At 37.5% G+C, this 21,450-nt stretch overlaps 1 protein-coding gene across 9 annotated transcripts in view; it reads left to right on the forward strand.

The window, feature by feature from the left end:
• The window catches only part of drn (doctor no), a 276,723-nt gene that overhangs the window by 222,669 nt on the left and 32,604 nt on the right, over positions 1-21,450 (forward strand). For 8 of the 9 annotated variants that reach the window (XM_067136234.2, XM_067136232.2, XM_067136240.2 and 5 more), the window contains one exon: positions 14,458-14,827. In XM_067136234.2, the coding sequence (XP_066992335.1) occupies positions 14,576-14,827 (252 nt within the window). In that variant the 5' untranslated portion in view covers positions 14,458-14,575. Of the gene's footprint in view, positions 1-7,444; positions 7,657-14,457; positions 14,828-21,450 lie in introns of those variants that run through there. The other variant, XM_067136237.2, reaches the window with a different exon arrangement.

The raw sequence follows: 21,450 nt of genomic DNA on the forward strand, positions 1-21,450 counted from the left end.
GCCAGTTACACAAGGCAGTGTCCTCCTTTGCTGCAGTTGTGAGGAACAGAAACCCTAAGCTCAGAAATCTGTCTACGGAGCAGGTATTAAGGGCAGTAAATGAGTCACCGCTGCACATTAGGTGACACACCTGACTCGAGTTTCCTCCACGGAATTGTAAATAGGCATTAACTGCTCGGAACGTCTTGTCTTACTTTTCCCTCTCCGCCAGTCAAAGACCTTCTCCACATTCCTCACTCTTAGCACGGATTACTTAATCTTTTCTATTCCGCCTCCCAGCTCTCTCTAACATTATTAATAGGAGACAAGTTTGATAAAGCATAAAGTATATTGCAGAGGGGTGTAAATAATCTCTTAACGATAGGTTGATGTGAAGTGGTTGTACCGCCATCTTGACCTACTACGACTGGACTATGAACATGGACATTCTCATGGTTTTCGATTTGGGCAGTTATTAATAGGCTGTTTACCTGATCTTGTTACCTTCTGTTATGTTTTTTATATTTTATTATGAAAGTTTATTTTTGTTAATTTGTTGACAGTACAAGTGAGATGCCGTTAATAGTAGCTGTATCTTTTTTCTTTTGTATAAAGTTTATTTATTGATACTTTAACTTAGGAAGTCATATCGCGACATTCATAATTATACATAAAGGAATAATTACATTGATTATATAGAATTAAAATTGCAAAAATAACATTAGTACATATTGATCAGATAGCGATTACGTCATTGAATAGATTTGTTTTTCTAAAAATCTAGCTGTATCTTGTGCTTGTAAATAAATGCCATAACGATACAGTTACGCCGCATGTAATTATCGTATTATAGTGTGGTCGGACAAAGAAAAGGGTTTTCTTTTTTTCTTTTCAGAAGTACATTTTTCAGCGCAGATTTGACAGTTTTGCATAGTAGGGTGATTCCTTAGAATTGTGAGAATTAAACTCACGTTTTAAAATCACAGCAGATAGTAATAGCAGATTTTAAATATTGTATCGCCACGAGACTGTTTGTGTCATAAGTCTTTAGACTGGTTTGGTGCAGCTTTCCACGCCACCCCATTCCTGTGCCAAAATGTACATTTCTACGTAACTACTGCAACCTACCTAAACTATAATCTAATCATTGAATCTTTCGCGCAGTTAAACGGTATTGTATATATCGGAAATACATTAACCGATTATTTTAAATATTTATGGAAACCACTTTTAATCGTGAAAACCGTGCAGTTTATTGGTTATTGGGAGTTATTTTATACGTCAATGATCTTGATGTTAAAACGAAAAGCGTGTGTACTCCCTCCCAGGTTATTTGTAACCTGAAATTGAAACTGTAATATTCTGTTAGTGGTTATAAGATGGAGGGAGAACTGTAGGCATACCTCGACGAGGCCTTCCGAAGGAATATAAATCAGATAACTGTTGGGCTTCATCTTCTCCCTCCCCCTTCCTTCTTTCTTTCTTTCTTTCTTTCTTTCTTTCACCGGGCGAGTTGGCCGTGCGGTTAGGGGCGTTCAATTGTGAGCTTGCATCCGGGACATAGTGGACTCGAATCTCACTGTCAGTAGCACTGAAGCAAATGCAGAGGCTGTGCCGTAATTTGGCCCACGGTCGCTTCCTTCCCACTCCTCGGCCTTTCCTATCCTATCGTCGCCATAAAATCTGTTTCGGTGCGACGTACAAGAAATTGTAAAAAAAAAAGTTTTATTTTCTTAATCTCCTTGTGTCTACGTGATATTGAAAAATTCAAGATTATCAAGCCTGGTTCCCAGCTCTGAAGTCTTCCTACCCATTCCTAGGCCTTTCATGTCCCTATGTCGCCATAATACCTACCTGTGTCGGTGCGACGTAAAGCAACTAGCAAATTTATATATAAATAAGTATAAATATTAGGGATGCCGTCTCAGACGAAACGGTATATTAATCTGTAGTTTCAGTGCTTACGAAATTCGTAAGAAAAGTTGGAGCTAAGGTATTCTCGTATAATGAACCTCTGTTTAAAACATTACTGTAAGCTGCTAGCTTTTTATTTTCTGCTGTCTTTTGTGGCAGGAAGGGTCGTGCTCCAGTTGGATTCTCTGCTGGATGAGAATAGTAATGTCCAACGTAACGAACATTAACATTGCCCCTTTACGTTATAAGGTTATGCATCAGTACATAATGTAGACCACGACAAATTTTGTTACTATTTGGACAGCCCGTATATCTACAGTTATATGGGTATCGCCCCTCTTAACGTGACAGAGAAAGTGCTTCCTCCACGTTGAACTCCTGTAGGACAAAATTCAAACACTCCAGCATCCCTATACATCTATAGCAATTCAGCGGACTTTTATTATTTTTATTATTATTATTAATTTGATTATTCGTCTATTTGTCATTCCGCGCCATCTCTCCACTGACAGCTCGAAACATACCACTTAGTTGAGCATTTCGTCTCTTTAATCTCAAGTCTTCCCAGCCGAAAATTTGCAACATTTTCGTAATGCTATTCGTTAGTCAGAAATCAAGAATAAATCGTGCTACTTTCCTTTTGATCTCTTCCAGTTCTTATCTAGTAGTCCTCGTGTAGGTCCCATACATTGAAACCATACTCTAATTATGGCCATGCCCTCTCCATTACATTCTTACTACAACCCCTAAATGCCCTCATATTAACATCTAGGTAATTTAGTGATCCCATTGAGGAGCTATCACCCCCATCAACATAGTAAAACTGTGGGGACTCCGCATAGCCAGTTTCTTTGCCGGATTTCGAACTCACGTTCACCTGCACGTAGACAGCTTATCTATCTGAACTGCTGTAGCGGTTCACGAAAATCCCCGGACACTGAACGGTTTGTTCTGTCCAGTCATTCCCTTTTCAATTTCGGTTGTCTATCTTAAGGTATAAGTTTTCATAGTGAAGGGTTCTTCGTTAGGTTTTTGCTGTCCTCTTAAATGTAGTCTTCTGCATTGTAACATACTGAGGAGAAATGCCTTAAATCAACTACTTAGGGCCTGTACTACGACTGTCAGATAAACAGCCAGATACGTAGGCTGCAGTTTTGCAAACTAGAAGTTAAATATTTTATTGCGTACTACCAACGGATTTTAACTACGGTATTGTAATGCGGAAGATGTAGTAACATTTTTATTGGGTTGGTAATAAGGTTACTGAAAATATAGTGAAATTTAGCGCGGTGGTACACGTGTTCCCTGGTGTTTTCGCTTGTTTAGTTCTATTCCTTTTGAAATTGTATTACTATAGTCCAATATCAGACTTTTATTAAGCTATAATGTGGAAGTCCAGGTCAAAAACAGAATTAGGACTGAAATATACACATACGAAGAAATGTTAAAATTAATTAACTGTATAACGAAACTGAAACTGTTATAGGAAATAAATGTAACCTGGACGCAAAAGTTAAGATTCAGGTTATGTATCTTTTTTTGTCTAGTACTATTTACGAGGTTGCGCGTTACGTCGAAAGTAAAGTTTATATTCGTAATTAATGCCATTGATGCAGCGTGGGATCATTAATTTTATTATTAATTCAGAAATTGTTTGCTCACTGAATAAGTAGTTAGTTTCTTTCTTTTCAATACAACGTGGGAATAGTAACTGGCAAGCATTTATCTCACTTTAGCGTAAATACTTTTGTAGCAAGTTGTTATGAAGTAAAAGAAATATAACCTCCTTAACATCCTCATTCGACTGACGAATCGCCATGAACAACGTCGTATACCTTTACTCCATATGTGCGTCGCGGATAGATTTGGAATAGAACCCACACTTTTTGACACGTATTTTAATGATTAGGAAATGTGTGCTATCACCTCTAGTACCCAACCGACTACAATTTACAGGGTAAAAAAATGTTAGACTATTGGGACTCGAACCCACGAAAAACTGCTTATCAGCAAACTTTGCTGCCCTAACGACCACGGCTACCCATGAAGCTTGCAGTGAACCGCGTGTGTACTACTCATATACTCAGCAGCAACAACTTTCTAGCTTGGGAAATCTTTTAGAATTCTGTGATATCTGGACAGGAAACATGACATACTTCATAAATATATACATAAATTACATTGTAACAACTTAATTTCGCACAGCATCATGCAGATGTAGATTAATCTTCATGAGTAGCCATCTTGATTCTTTGCGGTAGCGTCCCCGATGAGAGCTAAGTCCCAGATAAGAGCGTTAACAGCCTCTCCAACTTCGGCATAGCTATACTCGAGAATATTTTCCCAGATTGCACATAAACGAAAGTCGTAGTACGCGGTGTCAACCGAACTTCCAGATAAATGTCCAAACTGGCAAATAAATTTATACCGCACTTTTATCTGGCTGTCGTAGTACAGGCCCTTAGTCTTCAATAGTGCAGGATAGTGCATAAATTGCTGTGTGCGAAATGGACTGTTAACATTAGTCATTAACCTGACGTCAGGAGAACTGTTTGGATTAGTCATTTGATTTCTGGAACCTCCCATGAAATGTTCCTGATTTTCCTGGTAACATTGTTGGTACAGCTAATGAAACAGTCCTGACAACCTTATCAAAGCCGTTTACAAGATACCTGATTCAAATAGTTGTTCTCGTCTTAGCCGTCATAATGGTTGCGCAGAGGGCGCTTATCAGCAGTTTCCTTTCCCAAATGACACGCATGCATTCCGCGTCAGTACTGCCAACTGATTCGTTGTGTCGTCCTTGCTTAATCTTCTGTAAGAGCCATTTAGTCTCTCAAGGTGTTGTCGGCCTTGAATCGAACTGGAAGGCGATCTTTTGTTTGCCGCACTAGAATGTAATTTATCTTAGAATTCTTATGGTGTTATAAGGTTATGTTTGTTAAACCAAGGCAGAAGTGCTGCGCGATTAACTGGGCCGATGACCTCGCTTTAAGCCCTCTTAAAACGAGTTACACGAATATAAGGCCCATGAATAAAGGAGATGGAATTCGCAATTTAACTGGAAAAAAAATGCTAATTGTAAACTTCCATTCGCGAGATGCGTTCGAACCTCACCATCCGGTAGCCCTAAAGATGTTTTTCCATGGTTTCCCAGTTTTACCTCAGGCAAATGCGTGCGCTATATGTTTAATGATCACGACGGCTACAGTCTCCTAGTCTTAATCCCGTCTATTTCCGCCGTTGCCGAACCCATTAGTTATATTTTTAAATGTGCATTTGATTTATATTTTCTACGTGTTTAAGAATGAGGCTATTCTTTTTCAGTGTCGACTCAGTATTATTTAAGAGCTTTTCAGTCTGTCGAACGCCGGGCTGAGTAGCTCGGACGGTAGAGCACTGATTTAAGCCCAACTTGGCAGGTTCGATTCTGGCTCAGTCCGGAGGTAGGTTCTCGAATACGTCACCTCGAGTCTGTAGATTTACAGGCACGTTAAAGAACTCATGCAGGACAAAGTTCCAACACTTTTGGCGTCTCCGAAAACCGTAAAAGTAGTGAGTGGGACGTAAAAGTGTTGTTCTGTCTGTCGAACACGATGTAAAATAACTTTTATCGTGGTCTAAGTGCTATATTTGTGTTCGTCAGACTGAAAAGCTTAAGTTATATTTTCTACCAGGTTATAAAGATCCACTCAGCCGAATGCAATTTATCGGAAAGTTATGACTTTTATGATGATAAGAATTTGTCATTTTCATGGTAAAGTGACTTCTCTTCAAACGATTCATCCTGGAAGGGTTTTTGTGAATTAACGGACGGAATTGCATCTTGTGTTCTAGGTTGCAAGATGATTTATTCACAGTCGGTTGATAACTATACAGAATAATTCGGTAGAATATGTGCACGTTTAAATTCTCTCCGTGTGGGCTGAGTAATAGAGACGGTAGAGCTAAAGTTGGCGGGTTCCATCACGGCTAAATCCGGTGGTATTTGAGGGCGTTTAAATTCGCCAGCCTAGTGTTAAATATTTTCTGGCACGTAAGAGAATAACGGGTCAAAATTCCGGCACCTGAGCATCTCTGGAAACCGCAAAAGCAATTAGTTGGATGTGAAACCAGTAACAGTATGTCTTGGGTAGTTGCGTATGTTACTCATAAACGGTTCCGCCATGAGCGATTTCTTAACGCAAATGAGAAATATTCCGATAATTGACCCAAGGTACTTCAGCAGCTTCCTTCTTTAATAGCTGTCAACACAAGTGTACGTGTTTTCTTAGTGAACGTTGTCTCGCTCTTCTACTTGTGCAGTTGAGTTCAGCATTCTGCTGTTGAATCCCAAAAATTCGATAGGAATAGTAGAAAGTCCAGACGTCAATGAATTGACGTACTAATGGAATTAGTAGCGATGTCGTTTACCGTTGTTTTCCTATGTTACTAGGCGCTGTTCTGGCCCATACCAGAAAACAGACGCGCTGTCAATACGTTGACCTCGTTAGAGATACATCTGGTCTTGTATGGAAAGTGTCGAATTATTTTATGACTCGACGATTTTTAAATACCTACTGAAATGACGTACAATAAGAGTGCTCTTTCGAAATTTTTGTTGTAATATATATTTTTTTATTATCACGAGAAGGGCTCATAAACCTTGACGTTCATATATCAATTATTGATATGTTTTTTTTAAAAAAATCCGCTACCTAAAATGAAATAACGCTGAAGTTAAATTCTCCTTACTGAGCTGAAAAGGCGTTCTGTTAATGAGATGGTACGTTCTTGGGTAGTTCGTTTACTTTTTACGTCCTAGACAGGGTGGTAATGCTGTGTTGGGTGCACAAAAGGCGCACTAAGACACGTCTGTATCACTACGAATTGTTCTTCAAACATGCGTAAAATGCTCACACCTGCTATTTGAGTTATACATTATGATTCTAATACATCGATCCTAACCTTTCAAATGCGATTTTCTCGAAATCACGATTTTGTGACTTAACACACCTTCTGCACAGGATAAATAGAACAGCAATTTTTCCCGTTCACGTACATCATAAAATTGAATTTCAGTGAATGACGGGTTAGCAGTTTCAATATAAGAAGATAGTTTCATGTTATTGTCGCACTGACTGTTTTTCCTGTCAGAAAATGATTTAATAAGTTGAGGCTTCTACAATTTAGGTACAGTTGGAGGTTTTTGAAATTTACACGTTTTCCGTGATAAATTTTGGGTCATTAAGAATGAAAAGTATGATATTGCAATCGTATTTGTAGTTATGTTTAAACATTTAGTTGTTTTTCGTCATGCGTAATTTGCGGAACTTGGCAGTTCACTTTGAACAAAGCCTTGGGCGAAAATCAACAGGAAGCCTCTCTCCAAGTTCAAACACATCGACTTGTCTATTTTTATGCCATGTTAAAGGTCGTGCTGTTGAAAGATTGGGCCGGCTGATCGGCGGTGATTGTGAATGTGTAATGTTGGCAGCCCTGTCGCCCATGAGCTCGAATACCGGTGGTGGGGGGTCTGTACTTTTGCTTCGTCAGTCGATGACGCACAGTGCTTTGTGTGCCTTCAGCTGAAGGTGGTTGGCTAGTGTTGGAGCAGAGGCGTAGCATTGAGGAAACTACGTAGTTTTGCCTCAGCTGTTGCATAGTTCTGATGATGATATAGGTGAAGTTTTCTATATAAAGTACTAGCTTCGCCATATCAGCATCCAGTGCTTGTTCTTTTAGTGTGGGCGTGTGTGCTATGCTTAACTTTGTCAAAATTCGGTGAGTAGATATTGTGTGCCTTCATTCTTCAGGGTCCTTGCACCCATTTGGAATGAGCTTTATTAAGTTTATGCGGTGTACTAGTGTTCTCTCTATGCTTTTAGAGGCGTCTGAAAGCTGCGATAGGGTAAACATGTGTTCGTGCTTTCGCTGACAAGTGTGTTGCGTGTTCTATTATGTAAAAACGAACGGCAATGGTCTTGGAATTCTAATTGCGATGATATTCAGAATTCTTCTTCTTATTATTATTATCATCATCATCATCATCATCAAGATATTTTCACGCGACTATCAGTTTCCCATATAACCAAAATAGAATGGAGGGTCCCAGGTCTGTCATTGTTCGTACTGTTCTCGATTCTTTACGCAACGTTGAAGTTTATATTTCAAATAACTAGTTATAGTATTGAGAAATACCTTGAAAGTAATGTGTAATGAGTAAGTTATATTTTTATATTGGATTACTTGTTTTCTAGGAGCATGGTGAATATTTAGTGAAGGACTGGTGTTCAAATTGGTTGGTGACCGAAATTACGTATCGTTGTCCTCGAATAGCTCATTTCAGGGCAACTTACGGGCACCTTTCAGGGATCCCAGGCTCAAATCGCGGTCTATCAGCAGCCATACTGAGGGTTATATTTCCTTCTCCCCCACCCCCTTTCTTCCATAGCTATACTCCATCACAAACTATAAATGTATGTATAATTCTCAAGCCCCTTGGCATGAATAGACATCTGTGAACATTTTCATTTGCGATGTTAGCGGTAGTCTATTGTTAAGCGATAGAGATGTTAACATAATAATAATAATAATAATAATAATAATAATAATAATAACAACAACAACAACAACTTCCCCCAGACGGAAGTTGCCACAAGATTCAAGTGGTTCCGGGCCATAGTTACGAGGAATCATATTGTGTGGTGGTTAGGATACTCTTATATTGAAGAAACCACCCAGTTTCAGAAAAATAAGAACTTAAATTCAACTGTGTTACAATGCCATGGCCAGATAGAAATTCAGAAGTGAGATTTTCTTTTTGAAGTAGATGACATATGGGATTATAGGCACAGAGCCTGTGGTATTCTTTTATTAACGTTGACGCGAGTTGGAATGCAGAATTCTGCACTACCAAGACAAATATTTGTTTGGTACCCCTGGTATTCAACTTCAGTTTACATATTTAAAACATGATCAACTGGCATAAAAGCTTTAGATGGCTTAACTGAGACCCTGGGTTACTCTCCCCAAGAATTTCTAAGTGAAGTTCAGTAATTGTACATTCCTGAAACAAGCTGGTGTGTGTGTTAATGTATTCAACAAAATCCTGATTATAATAGGTGATTTGGAAATAATCTTAATCGATAGAAACATTTATCCTCAGTTTAATGTACATTTAGATCTTGCTGTTGTTATTATTATTATTATTATACTGGTAATGTTGTAGAGCCTCCGTGGCTCAGGCGGCAGCGCGTCAGCCTCTCACCACTGGGTTCCGTGGTTCAAATCCCGGTCACTCCATGTGAGATTTCTGCTGGACATGTTTTTTCTCCGGGTACTCTTTCATTCCAGCAACACTCAACTATCATTTGATTTCATCTGTCAGTCATTAATCATTGCCCCAGAAGAGTGCGACAGGCTTTGGCAGCCGGTACAGTTCCTATCCTCGCCGCAAGATGGGGGCTTCATTCATTTCATCCCTGACCTGGTCAATGACTGGAAACAGGCTGTGGTTTTTCATTTCACTGGTAATGTTGTATGATCTTTACTGCCATTGGCAGTCTTCTGATTGGTTACTAGCTCATCAGTTCATGTTTCATTATATTTACCTGCCTGTTCACATCACCAGATTTGATTCAAGTAGCCAAACAGAGAAGTTCATGTTGATTGAAAGGCCTTGTTAGAATTTTGCTACAGGGACACTTCATGCGTAACCAGGATTCGGCTCCAGTAAAGAAGTAGGGGACTGGAAATATTGCATTGAAAATTACTCGCATTCCATTACTCAGCACTCCATTTTGAATATTTTTCGGTCCCGAAATGTAGCATTTTTAGTGATTTTGTGGGTAATATTGGTAATAATTACTTATATGAAGTGGGAGGATGTATTTATGAAACCCATCTTTGTTTCCGGAGGTGTTATGGAATAGACTGGTCACTTTTGACTGTACAACAAAGCATGGAACTTAACAGTAGGTGATTTTAAGGTCATTAAAAAAAAATGGCATAATACTCAACAGAAATGTGTAATATGTTTTAGATTTTTATGGGTGTTTAATTTGGTGCAGTCACCTTAACCTGGGAGCATATTAAGCATCTATAGCTTGGCATATCCTTGGTTTTGTAAGTCTACGTGGGTAGCTTGCCTGTATATTCTAATATTCTAATTACTAGTTTGTGCTACTGTAATTCATCCAGGTTCCAAAACAAGAATTCTGTATAGATTGATTCGAATACTGAGAATTGGAATTGATGAATGTGTGAAGTGCTGCTTTAAAATGTGTGGCTACACTTCTGTGCCAGAGAATTCAAGCTTAGGGTGAGATGGTTCTTTCTAATGAACATCTCTGATGATGATTGTTGTTTTAAGGGGCCTAACATCGAAGGTGATCGGTCCCAATGAACATCTCTTGTGCCTAAACAAGTGAAATATCTTTTATACTTCTGGAATATTTTTCTGTAGGTTGCTGGGAAGATAATTCAGATTCATTCAATATCGGTAGGAGGTAACCAGAGAAAAATTAAGGTTACTAATATTTTGAAAAATAATTCCTTATTCCAATACATGTTGATTGTTCCCTAAACTTGTTATAAGCTAGAGGAGTTGAATAATTTGTAGTAGGCTAAGTGGCAATTCCAAAAAAAAATCGGTCATTTATATGGCAGCTTTAAAGAGTAGCAAGATAACATTGAACTTACAAGGCAGGAACAGGAAGTAGTAACGTAGGCCTATATGTTCCTTTGTTTGGGTAACCACTTTAGATATTGGGAAAGTTAATCATTGGAAGGAAGACTGAGGAGGAAGCTAGGAGAAATGGAAGAACAGTACGTTTAGGAAAGGCAGGTCGTTTGACCGTATCGCTACATTAAGACATATGATAAAAGCTATGTACAAAAATTGTGTTAGTAGTGTGAAGTTGAAACTGGCCTCCAACATGGATGAAATTCATAAGAACATTAAACAGAGATTGGGAAGACAGGCCACAAAAGCCATGTTGTTTGCAGATGATTTAGTGATATGGGGTGAGGATGAAACAGAAGTGCAAAAACAAGTAGATGTATGGTACCAAGAGGTAAAAAAATTTGGGATGAAAGTAAGCACAGAGAAAAACTAAAATAGTGATGACAAGGGGAAGGAAGAGGAAAAGATAAAACTGAATGTTAAATTTCTGGAAGTGGTTAAAAGATTCAAGTACTTGTGAAGTGTGATCACAGAAGATGGAAAGATAACCAGGGAAATTGGAAAAAGAATGCAAACAGCTTCTACCAGTGTAAGGGGTATTTTGTGGAGCCATGATGTCCCGAAGAAATGTAGGAAAGTATTCAACCTATCATGAACCCATACTAACCTATGCAGCTTGATTGTGGACTACAACATAACAAGAGAAGAGTAGAATACAGGCAGCAGAGATGAAATTCCTAAGAGGTATGGAGGGCAAGACCAGAAAGGATAGAATTAGAAATGAAGAGAGAAGGAAGAAGACAAATCTTGAAACTTATAAGACAGGATAGAAACAACAAAGCTGAAGTGGTATGGGCATATGATGAGAATGGGTGAAGACAGTGGTTTAAAAAAAAAAAAACCAGCTCCCTCAGAAGTTAACAGTAGAGAGAGCACGAGGAAGACCCTGAAAGAGGTGGACAGATTCAGTGTGACTGTGCATAGAGAAGGGAGGAAAACTAGATGATGTACCGGTACTTAAAAAAAGAAGTGGTGGAGAGACAGGCAGAGGTCCTTGATTCACAATCAGACCCGGGAAGCTGGAAACAGGATATGAAGATGAAGAGTTGAGAAAATGCTCATTAACATGGCTTTTCCCCTATGAAACTAAAATGCCCTAATACTGTCGCATGTTCTGCAACATAATTTAACTTGGCTAGGTAATGTTATGGCACCTGATTTTAGCTAAAGAAAAGATCTGGTTTAGAGAGGTGATTTATGATATTTAGGTTTCTTAAGATCGTATCAGCAGAGTAGAGCTCGTAATTATATCGCTACAACAGTTATCGTGCTTCTGCGATATTAGATCTACTCGGAAGTCTTTGAGACCAAATGTCCTTAAAAGTCTTGAAGTGGATAAATTATTGATTTTTCTGTTTAGTTAGCACATTATGCAATGTGCTTCTTTCTCATCATGAACTTTGGCAGGGTTACAGTTACTTGTATACACAATTTATTTTGAGCACGGTATCTGTCGATTCTTGATAATTTCGTTCTGATTCCTTACTAGATCTGGAGCTGTCCATGCTTGATAGAAAGACGTAGCCATACTAGAGCATAACTTGCCAGAAAGTTATGTGATTTATTATTATTATTATTATTATTATTATTATTATTATTTCCATCCTTCAAAACATTTATGAACTTCTAGACTGAGGGATGAAATTGAAAATTTATTTTACCATTTTTCTGCAGCATTGTCCTGTATTGTTCATTCACCACAGCAGTAATACACATTAAACATAAACTTTGAAGGGCTAGTCACGTTGCCTGCATGACTAGCTCACACCTTCCAAAGCAAGTGATGTATTTTTAATTTAAGGATGGCAGCAAATGAAACCCAAGGATGTTCATAAGTCTGGTATGATTAAGTGCCTAGTTAACATTGCCAACTGGGAGGATGTATTATCCATGAAGGCACGAGTCCATCAGCTCAGGAACTGTCGGTTCATATGACAGGTGATTGTTGTGGCCGTGGCCCAGTGTGGGCTACACTTAGCTTCAGGCATAGGCCAAAAATAACTAGTGTGTACGTACCAACTAGTGCGCCTGGCTACCACATTGCTATCGCTGTTCACCACCTTGCAGCATCTTGACATTCACTATGGAAGTGAACAACTTTGTTTTTAATATGAGCACCGTATGATATTGAAAAGTGCACATCAGGGGTTTTTTCCTACCACCTCTGTTATTTTACTCTTTATGTAATTTTCTCGGTACACATCTGAAGGACATTGTCTTCAGTTTCCAGGTATTGGATACCACTATCATATCTGATTGTCCCATTAAGAAACTTGCGTTATGTGACGAATGATTTCTGGAACTATAGGAGACTTAATAGTTCAGTTGGTTCTTTGTTTTTTAATATTTATAGCTTGTATGTCAGTCTAAAGGGTGGTTAAATCCTCAACATTTCTACCATTAGATGTCAAGCTGTCATAGATGGCATAGGTGTCATGAAAAGGCAGAATGGGGAAATGAATGTGGTTTCCCACTGCTTTCCTCACAGAGCCAGAAGTTGCCATTACCAATTAGACCTCAGTCTGCCAAGACTGCTGAAATGCATGCACGAACTGATGCTGTGAGTGGCATTTTCACTCCATAACGGGGACAGAGTGCATAAGGAATGATATAATTTGCAAGGCTCATACCTCGGTCACTTTGGTTTGTCAAAGTGAAGAAGAGGCTGGAGCGGACTCGATAAACAAATATCCCTTTTTGGTATAAAAGTAATATACTGTTAGACTCGTTACAAACTAGAGACTGATCGCTTGCAGAGTTTGGGATTAATTGGTTGCTCTAATAGTGCTTATTAAATAAATGGTTGAATTTTAATCCTTTTGTTGTTCGAAGAATTAGGTTGAAGTGACCGAGATGTCATTGTTTAGAGAGAAGTCTATTTTATTAAATAGAGTTTAGTTGTTATATTTCAGTTTTTGTACAGAAAGACCTAAAATGCTATAAGTAAAAAAGATTTGTGCATTGAATTTCGTTGCTTGTACGGTTGGTAAAAGTTTGTTTTACCCTAAGTGTCTATTATAGTTCTTTGTCAGGGTTCACTGAAAATGCTAGCTTTAACTGATTTTCAAAAAGGTATAAATTTGTCCCAATTTTTAATACATTTTATGAATGTGATGATTAATGGATATGTTTAATTTTGTGGTTTGATACATAAAGAAATATATTCAATAGTCCCATAAATGGACCTTTCCTTGTGCAGCCAGAATTTTCAGGTGTACTGGATGCTTCTTTCTCCCTTAGCTCATGGCTTGGTGAGATTATTGCTGCTGTGTTACCATTTCGCTTTCCCTGTATACACTTGCTTTGAGGTTTGGTCTTCATCCTAAATTCTATACTGCATTGTATTTTCGGCATCTTCTTTTAATTGACTTCCATTTTCAATTCTTGGAATTTTTCATTGCCTTGAATACTATATCCTTCCAACTGCTATAGATTCTTCATTCCTATATGTATTTGGCATCTTCATTTGGAGTCTTAAGTGTGTGATATTTACAAAAAAGAATTCTTAAGCCATTTGTTAAATATTGCAGGCTTTTTTTGTGCAACTGAGTCTTTGTTCATCATTTTTTGCTTGTCCTTTCACTTAATCTGGACATACATCTGCAGTCTTATTGTCACAAGGATTGTTGTCTGAGACATCTCTTTCTGTGGAAAGTTCTAAAAAAAAAAAAATTCATATCCATTGCACCTTCAATAGGATATTCATAGTTCTATGCTCTTGTCTGCTTATGGTTATATTTGTGTTATGTATAGTGTGCTGTGGCTTAGTTGCCCTTTGGCACAACTCTGCGTTACATTTTGAGTTATGAGTGTCAAAGATGTTCGTTTGTATGTTGCAGGTGACCCGGTCTTGACAGGGCGCTTACTCTTGGTGTTTTCTTACAAAAAGTGTTGCGTTTATTCCACACTCTTCTTGAAGTCTTCACCACTGGTTAAAGTGCACCTCACTTTACAACGATGGAACGTGAGTCAAATCCCATGCAGGCTATGTGCCGCTCAGGTTGTGGCTTCTATGGATCTCCTGCCACGGATGGTCTCTGCTCACTCTGCTACAAAGAGGCTCTGAAGAAGAAGCAGCAACCTCCCAGCAGTGCAGGAAGTGCCAGCCCTGCTGCTCCAGGTCCTGCTTCCAGTCTGCCCACCAGCCTCATCGACACGGCTCAACCCACCATCCCAGTCATAGCACCGCCCACAGAAATCAACAAAGATGTGAGCTTGAACTGTTCTGTCTGTGCATGGGGGCATTATTGGTATTGAAGCATGCTGGGCACTTTTCTCTCTAGTTTTGTCATGAATGCAGTGATATGAATTGACTATTGTTCTAGATGCATTAGTGATGAGAAAAACACTGTCGTGAAAATACAGGGTTATCTTAATTCTATGTAGTAAGAAATTTGTCACTGTTCAGACTTGGAACAAACATTTCCCTGGACTACGCGTTAACACTCGTATTTAAATAACTCATTCTCATGCATTGAATATTGTATAGAATTTTATCAAATTATTAAATAAAATGTTGATTTAATTTTGACGTGTTCAGGGTCCTCTTATTTCAAAACTTTTCTCGTAAGTGATGAAAAGGAAGACATTCTTGCATATACCTGCTTGGCTCCAGGCTGTGTAGGATCCTGCAACTAGGTACTGTGCTTTGAGTTAGTTTATTCACATCGTAGGTGAGTTATGGGAGAATTTTCAATTGACCTTCTATGCAGCACCAAATCTGTTATTAGAATTAGGTGCTGGCTGAACAAAGTCAGAGATTCTATTCTGGAGAAAGAGAATATTTGTAATATTGTTCCAGTAAAACTGGTTAGTCACTTTCATTTCTTGTGAAAGCGTGTTCGTTGTATGATGCCAGTACTTGAAAGATCTGTGGTGATTCATTCAGTCTTTAACTGAGGAAATTAATTAAAACTCATTCAAACGGTAATTAAGGGCCATATCATCCATTCCTGTATTAGACCTAGCGGCCTGTTACAGTCCTATAAAGATCACCACTGTTTCATTGGATAAACGATGAAGCGTTCCTTTAGCGTTTGTAGTACTTGAGAATTTCTCTGGGAAATTATTACTACACCTTGTAAATGTTAGCAAATTATTAGAATATTAACAGTTTTGAAAGCCAGTTGCAAAGGCAAATCATCCATAGTCTTGTATTAAAAACATCAGTGGTATTTGATTCTTAATAGGAAGGTGGATTGTTTTAAAACAAGGAAAATTCATATTTTTTTGTTAAGTTCCCATGCTACAAAAACATTTATTGGAACAGAGACTGTTGTATTAAACTTCTACCTCAAGTCTAGAAAATCATTGTAATAATGAAAGCATATAAGAAATGGGAATTCATAGAATATTTGCCATGGAGGGCTGCTATGATTGCCATACCTTGAACTGGAGGATGTAGTGCCTGGTCATCCACCTGTCCTTCATTTCGTAGTTGATCTCCCTTACCTGCATCACTTGTCCATTTGCTCATGACTCGTTTCCAAGTTAATACACAATACAGTACCATGTTTTTCAACAGCACTCTGTAAACACTTACGTGAAGGTTCCATAAATTGTTTTGCTTATATAAATTGAATCCTAAAGTCATTCAAAAACTGCTGTTTACACCTGTCCATCATTGGCAAATAGTTGTCCATCCAGGTGCAGCTTGAACTTGTAGAAAAAATGACTCTTAAGTTAATGCCTCGTAACTTTGAAAGGAAATTATTCTGGTTCCACCTTATTAAATACTAATCAGTTCTCAAAATATTGAACTTATTACTGTTAACATTTACATATCGCACAGTTCTTGGTACAAGTTTCATCCTTATTATACACAGTGTACACATGAGCAGGTCAACAGTAAACAGATCCGCATGGCAACATGGGATATCTTTTGAGTACTACTAATTTTTATTTACGTAATTTTTACATTCTGTGTTTTCTCTGAATTTTAAATTTTTACCAAAGATTTTCAAAGTTTCTGAGCTTATATGAACATAAGATAATTTCCATTCCATTGATTCACAGCAGTTTTTAGTGGACACTCTGAGGTATACTGTTTAATTTTCATTCACATAGGCTAGTCAATATTATATCGGGGCAGTATAGGCTAAGACCAATTTATGGAGACTATTTTCCATTTAACGTTCTTTTAAATGTAATGAACAAATTTATGTGGAGATTTTTTATGAGCAGTGTCCAGTGTTTAAAAACATTAATGATGTATTGATTATTTTTATTGGGTAATGGCTGAAGTATTATAATAAGGATGAAACACATACCAAAAAATGTACAATTTGTGAAGTTAAAGATTTTTAAGCATCTGATTGGTGTTGAATAAGATGGAACCAAAATTTTCTTTTGAGGTTACTATGATATTGGTGTCAAATATTGAGTGGCAAATATGGGATTCATCAGCAGATGTTAATATACTGAGTTGCTCCACCTGCGGTGCACTTGTCAAGCTGCAGCAAGACTGTAATTTGTTTATTTCTTAGCTGCTTCACCTGCACGGCACATGTTTGTGAGCAGGACAGTATTCACCATAGTTTTCTCTATTGGTCTGCACACGTCCTGGCCCTTTCCTTCCACAGAATTACGTCAAAGGAAGTCCAGAGAAGCCACAAACCTTCCTTTTTGGAAGCCGGAATTTTAAGAACTTTATCACGGCATTCAATTCTAACATAATTTTAACTTATCTCATGTATCATTAGAGTAATGTATTTTACAATGTGTTAAAATGTGTTAAAATGTGTTTTAGATTTTTTAGGCATATGTATATAATTGTTTAATTTGCACTTAAGGCTGATGGCACATAGATGCCGAAACTAGTACCATTTGACATGTGATTGTATCACAATAAAATGTTATTGTATTGAATAGGTGGACCTTGAAAGAATATTAATTTACTGTCAGCACGATGCGAATACTTTCTGGATTGATTGAAGTGTGATCAATTTAAACCGTGTAAAATACAATGAATTAAAGCGATCCATATAACTGGCAAAATGCACTACAATGAAACAAACACTCAAAGTGCATGAGACAAAATAAATGACCCAAAAATAAGCACCTGGGAGAGGCCATAATAGAAGATATGCTGTGTGTAGTTTTTTTTTTTTTTTTTTACTTCATGTAGGTTCACCTTCCAAATTAACAAGTTCTGAACTGTTAACCAACTGGTCAGCCTAAGTTATTTTAACTCCTGAAACGGCAACAGTAAAAATTGTCTTCTAATCCTCATGATAGTACTATTGTATGTTTGGCTTCTGTCGTAACTGTTATTATTCCTGTCATAAAATTAAGGGATGGTTAGTGTCCTGATAGAGAGGTTTTAATTTGTAGCTTGATCCTTAATATCTCTGATCAGTCGTCTGTCATAGCACGGCTGGTCTCGAAAATGCATTGCTGCTGGAACCAAGGGGTACTTAAAAACTTTCATTTGTAGGGTGCATTTTCTTGCTAAAATCTTTCATTTGTAGGGTGCCTTTTCTTGGAGATAATTACTTTTAGCACTGATTACAGTTCAATGGATTTAGATGAGAATTAGATGGCCATCGGCAATGGAGGTGAAATAGCGGACGTTGACCGAAAGGCATCCTTGCTGTAGGAGCTGGGGCGGAATTCTGCTGGAAGCTCTAGGATTGATTTTTTAACATGGTTTGGTTTGGTTTCCTCACGTTGAGGTCCAGCAGAGTTTCCTTATACATTACTCTTTTTCTTTCATCAGCCCATAAAGATACATAGTGGCTTCACTAAACTTGGGAAATTCCACCACGAGCCTCTCAAGAACCCAGTGGTTGAAGCACTCAAAAGTGAAATTTCACTATTTCCTATCCAAACTCCGTTGATTAACTTTTCCCGGCTAAGGAAGTGTTTAATTTTCACACCCTTTTTGGCCCTTAACTTTCTTCTGCCAGTACCCTCCTTCTTTGAAGGATTAGAGGTCTTCAATTTTTTGCTCTGATTAGATTTAGAAGGTTTGGTTGCCTAGTTGTCCTTGCTTTTAATCAATTATCAGCACATGTGAAATCTTTCTCATCAGTGAGGATTTTTGTGAAACACTGCAGGTGCCACCCTTATTTAAATTCACTTTGCTTGTTTTGTTGTATTGATAAGAAATGTCCATCAAAGTGAAATGTTGTGCTGCTGTGGCTTTATCACTGCAAATATGAACTGTCACTGCTTTAGCAGGTCCTGCTGCCTGTACAGTGCTGGGTTGATCATCTCTCTCACAATCTTTCACGCTGCAATTATCGGTGAATCATTTGATGCGGATGCCTTGTGCTACTCACCAGGGTTTTCAGTGCATTGACAACCTTGGTAGCTGTTTTTCCAACCTTCTGGAGAGCAATTATGGCTACTCTTTCCATTATTCATCTCTCTCCTTGCTAAGCACCAAGATGATTGAACTTTCTTGTTCACAACAGGACACAGTGGTCAGGGGATGACCTTCAGCACAAGTGCACATTGTTACCTCAGCAGTTGGTTGTGCAATACTAGCCAACAGTTTGACAGTATTTATAGTAGACAACTGTAAGTATTGCCTTCTTAGTATCTGGTTGAGATTGTAAGTTTATATTACCACTACTAATATTTATTTTTCAGGTTGTATTGGATAGTCTTCTGTTGGTTCTTGAGTTGAAAAATTGAATGCTTTGCTTGGTCTGAAATTCAAAATTCCTAAAACGAATTTCTAAATATGTCTGTTAAAATCAAGGCAAACCATTGTCTTTATCATTTTTCCAGAAATGTTGAAAAAATTTGCTTACCCAATTTTAATTTTTTTCATTAATATAGAGTAAGCCTTTCATGTTTATTCTTCAAAATTCATGCATTAAGCTGCCTCACAGCATGCTGATATCCTTACAAAATGAGCGTTTTCAGATAAATCTAAAGCTAGTTCATCAGTTAAGTTCAGTTTTCTAGACTTTTCCTCAGATGTTTTTGAGGTGATGGCAATTCATTGAATAAAATTTGTCTTTTTTTTTTTTTTTTTTTTTTTTTAAGAAATAGATAACCTTTTATTATTATTATTATTATTATTATTATTATTATTATTATTATTATTATTATTATTATTATTATATGAAAAGTGCACAATGTGCAAAAACAGTTTTTGTACAGATGGTCAATTATGCTAATGCCATTCTTATTACTGTTTCAACTTGCTTATCAAGCTGTATACTTCCTTTTTGTTACATAATTTCTTATTTATAGATGTATAGGTTACAATTTTGTGTCAATGTTAGCAGCCACCACTCTTCTCTCTCCTTGCTAAGCACCAAGATGATTTAACTTCCTTGTTCACAACAGGACACAATGGTCAGCGGATGACCTTCAACACAAGTGCACATTGTTACCTTCTCTGTTCAGAGCATTAATGGAAATACGTCTATATCTATCTGAACTCTTCATTGTAAGTTATTAGATTGGAGGCACTTCTTTCTTTTAATTTATCAGTTACCTATCACCTTCGTCATTCATAGTGGTCCAAGTGTTACGAGGATTTGTGCAGTGGTTGAATATTCCAAAGTGTACTTCATGCAAGGGAGTTATTTGCAAACATTACGAAGCCCAGGTTGTACATACACTTGCCTTAATAGTTTGAACAGGGATTTTTGTACACCTTATCATAATTTCTCTACAAAGTATTGTATTCTTTGATGGAGGGTCCAGAATATGTATGGCTTTGATAGAAAATTGCGGTGCCTTGCATAAATTAATGCTTCCTTCTTGGTGAATTAAACAGTGTACTGGTTACTGTAATGTTGAAATTTACTGTGCCTGAGTATTCAACCACAAGAATATTTTATTTTATTTATTTATTTATTTATTTATTTATTTATTTATTTATTTATTTATTTATTTATTTATTTATTTATTTTGACAAAGAGTAGTTTTAACCTAAAAGATTGTTAGAGGTGTGAAAACTTCTGAATTTGTCTGGAGCTGCTCTGAAGATGGATACTGTCATAGGCTTCATGGCTTTTAGTTTAAAAAGACCACCTTGCTTGTCAGGATTGTGAAAAATTTATTGTTAAGCTTTTCCCTTCTATCTTCTCTCCATTGATTGTTCTAAAGGATGGAAGACATGGGTGTTTGTGATATGCATGGATTGTGATAGTAGTGTGATGTGCATTGTCAAGAAACAGTTCAGTGATATAGCTGTAAACTTCATCAGACAAGTTCTTGTGATGTTAAACTGAATTAATGAAGTAATTAACTACTTTCCTTTGTATTCAGAATATCTCTACTTACTGATTGGCTATGCTTAAAAGAAATTGGGAGGACTGCTTGTGATTGGTTAATGGATTATGCAGTGCATGGAATTATGAAGCTTCCTTGGCCATTAGCCTTGCATGGCAATGTTTTATGTTCTTGGCACGTTGCATATTTTCTGCCATGGCAGTTTTCTTTCCTGGCTGTTTTTCGTAATAAAAAATGTGTCTGCTTTACTACTTTCTAAGATTTACAGTTTCAGGTTTACGGTATTTTTCAGTAAGCCTCTGGTCGGCTAGATCGGCTTATTTACTTTCGTAGCAAGTTCTTTTTTGCAAAGGACTATGACTAACCAAATCCAACACCATATTCTCTAGCTTTAGTCTTTTTTTTTTTTTTTTTTTTACTTGGTAGCTCATTTGTCTTTCATTTGATTGACAATTACAAATAGGCTTACACATTTGCAACAGTGTCATTAGCCCTTTCACTTGAATTATCACTCTGACATTGTAGAAACTGTTGTAGGCCCATTAACCAATGGCACGACTCCATCATTCTCTGGTATATCTGTAGACCCAGAAAAATTATATTCATCACTTTCACCAAAATTAGTCGCTTACATC

The sequence above is a fragment of the Anabrus simplex genome, chromosome 1 (genome assembly GCF_040414725.1).
Source record: "Anabrus simplex isolate iqAnaSimp1 chromosome 1, ASM4041472v1, whole genome shotgun sequence".
NCBI lineage: Eukaryota > Metazoa > Arthropoda > Insecta > Orthoptera > Tettigoniidae > Anabrus > Anabrus simplex.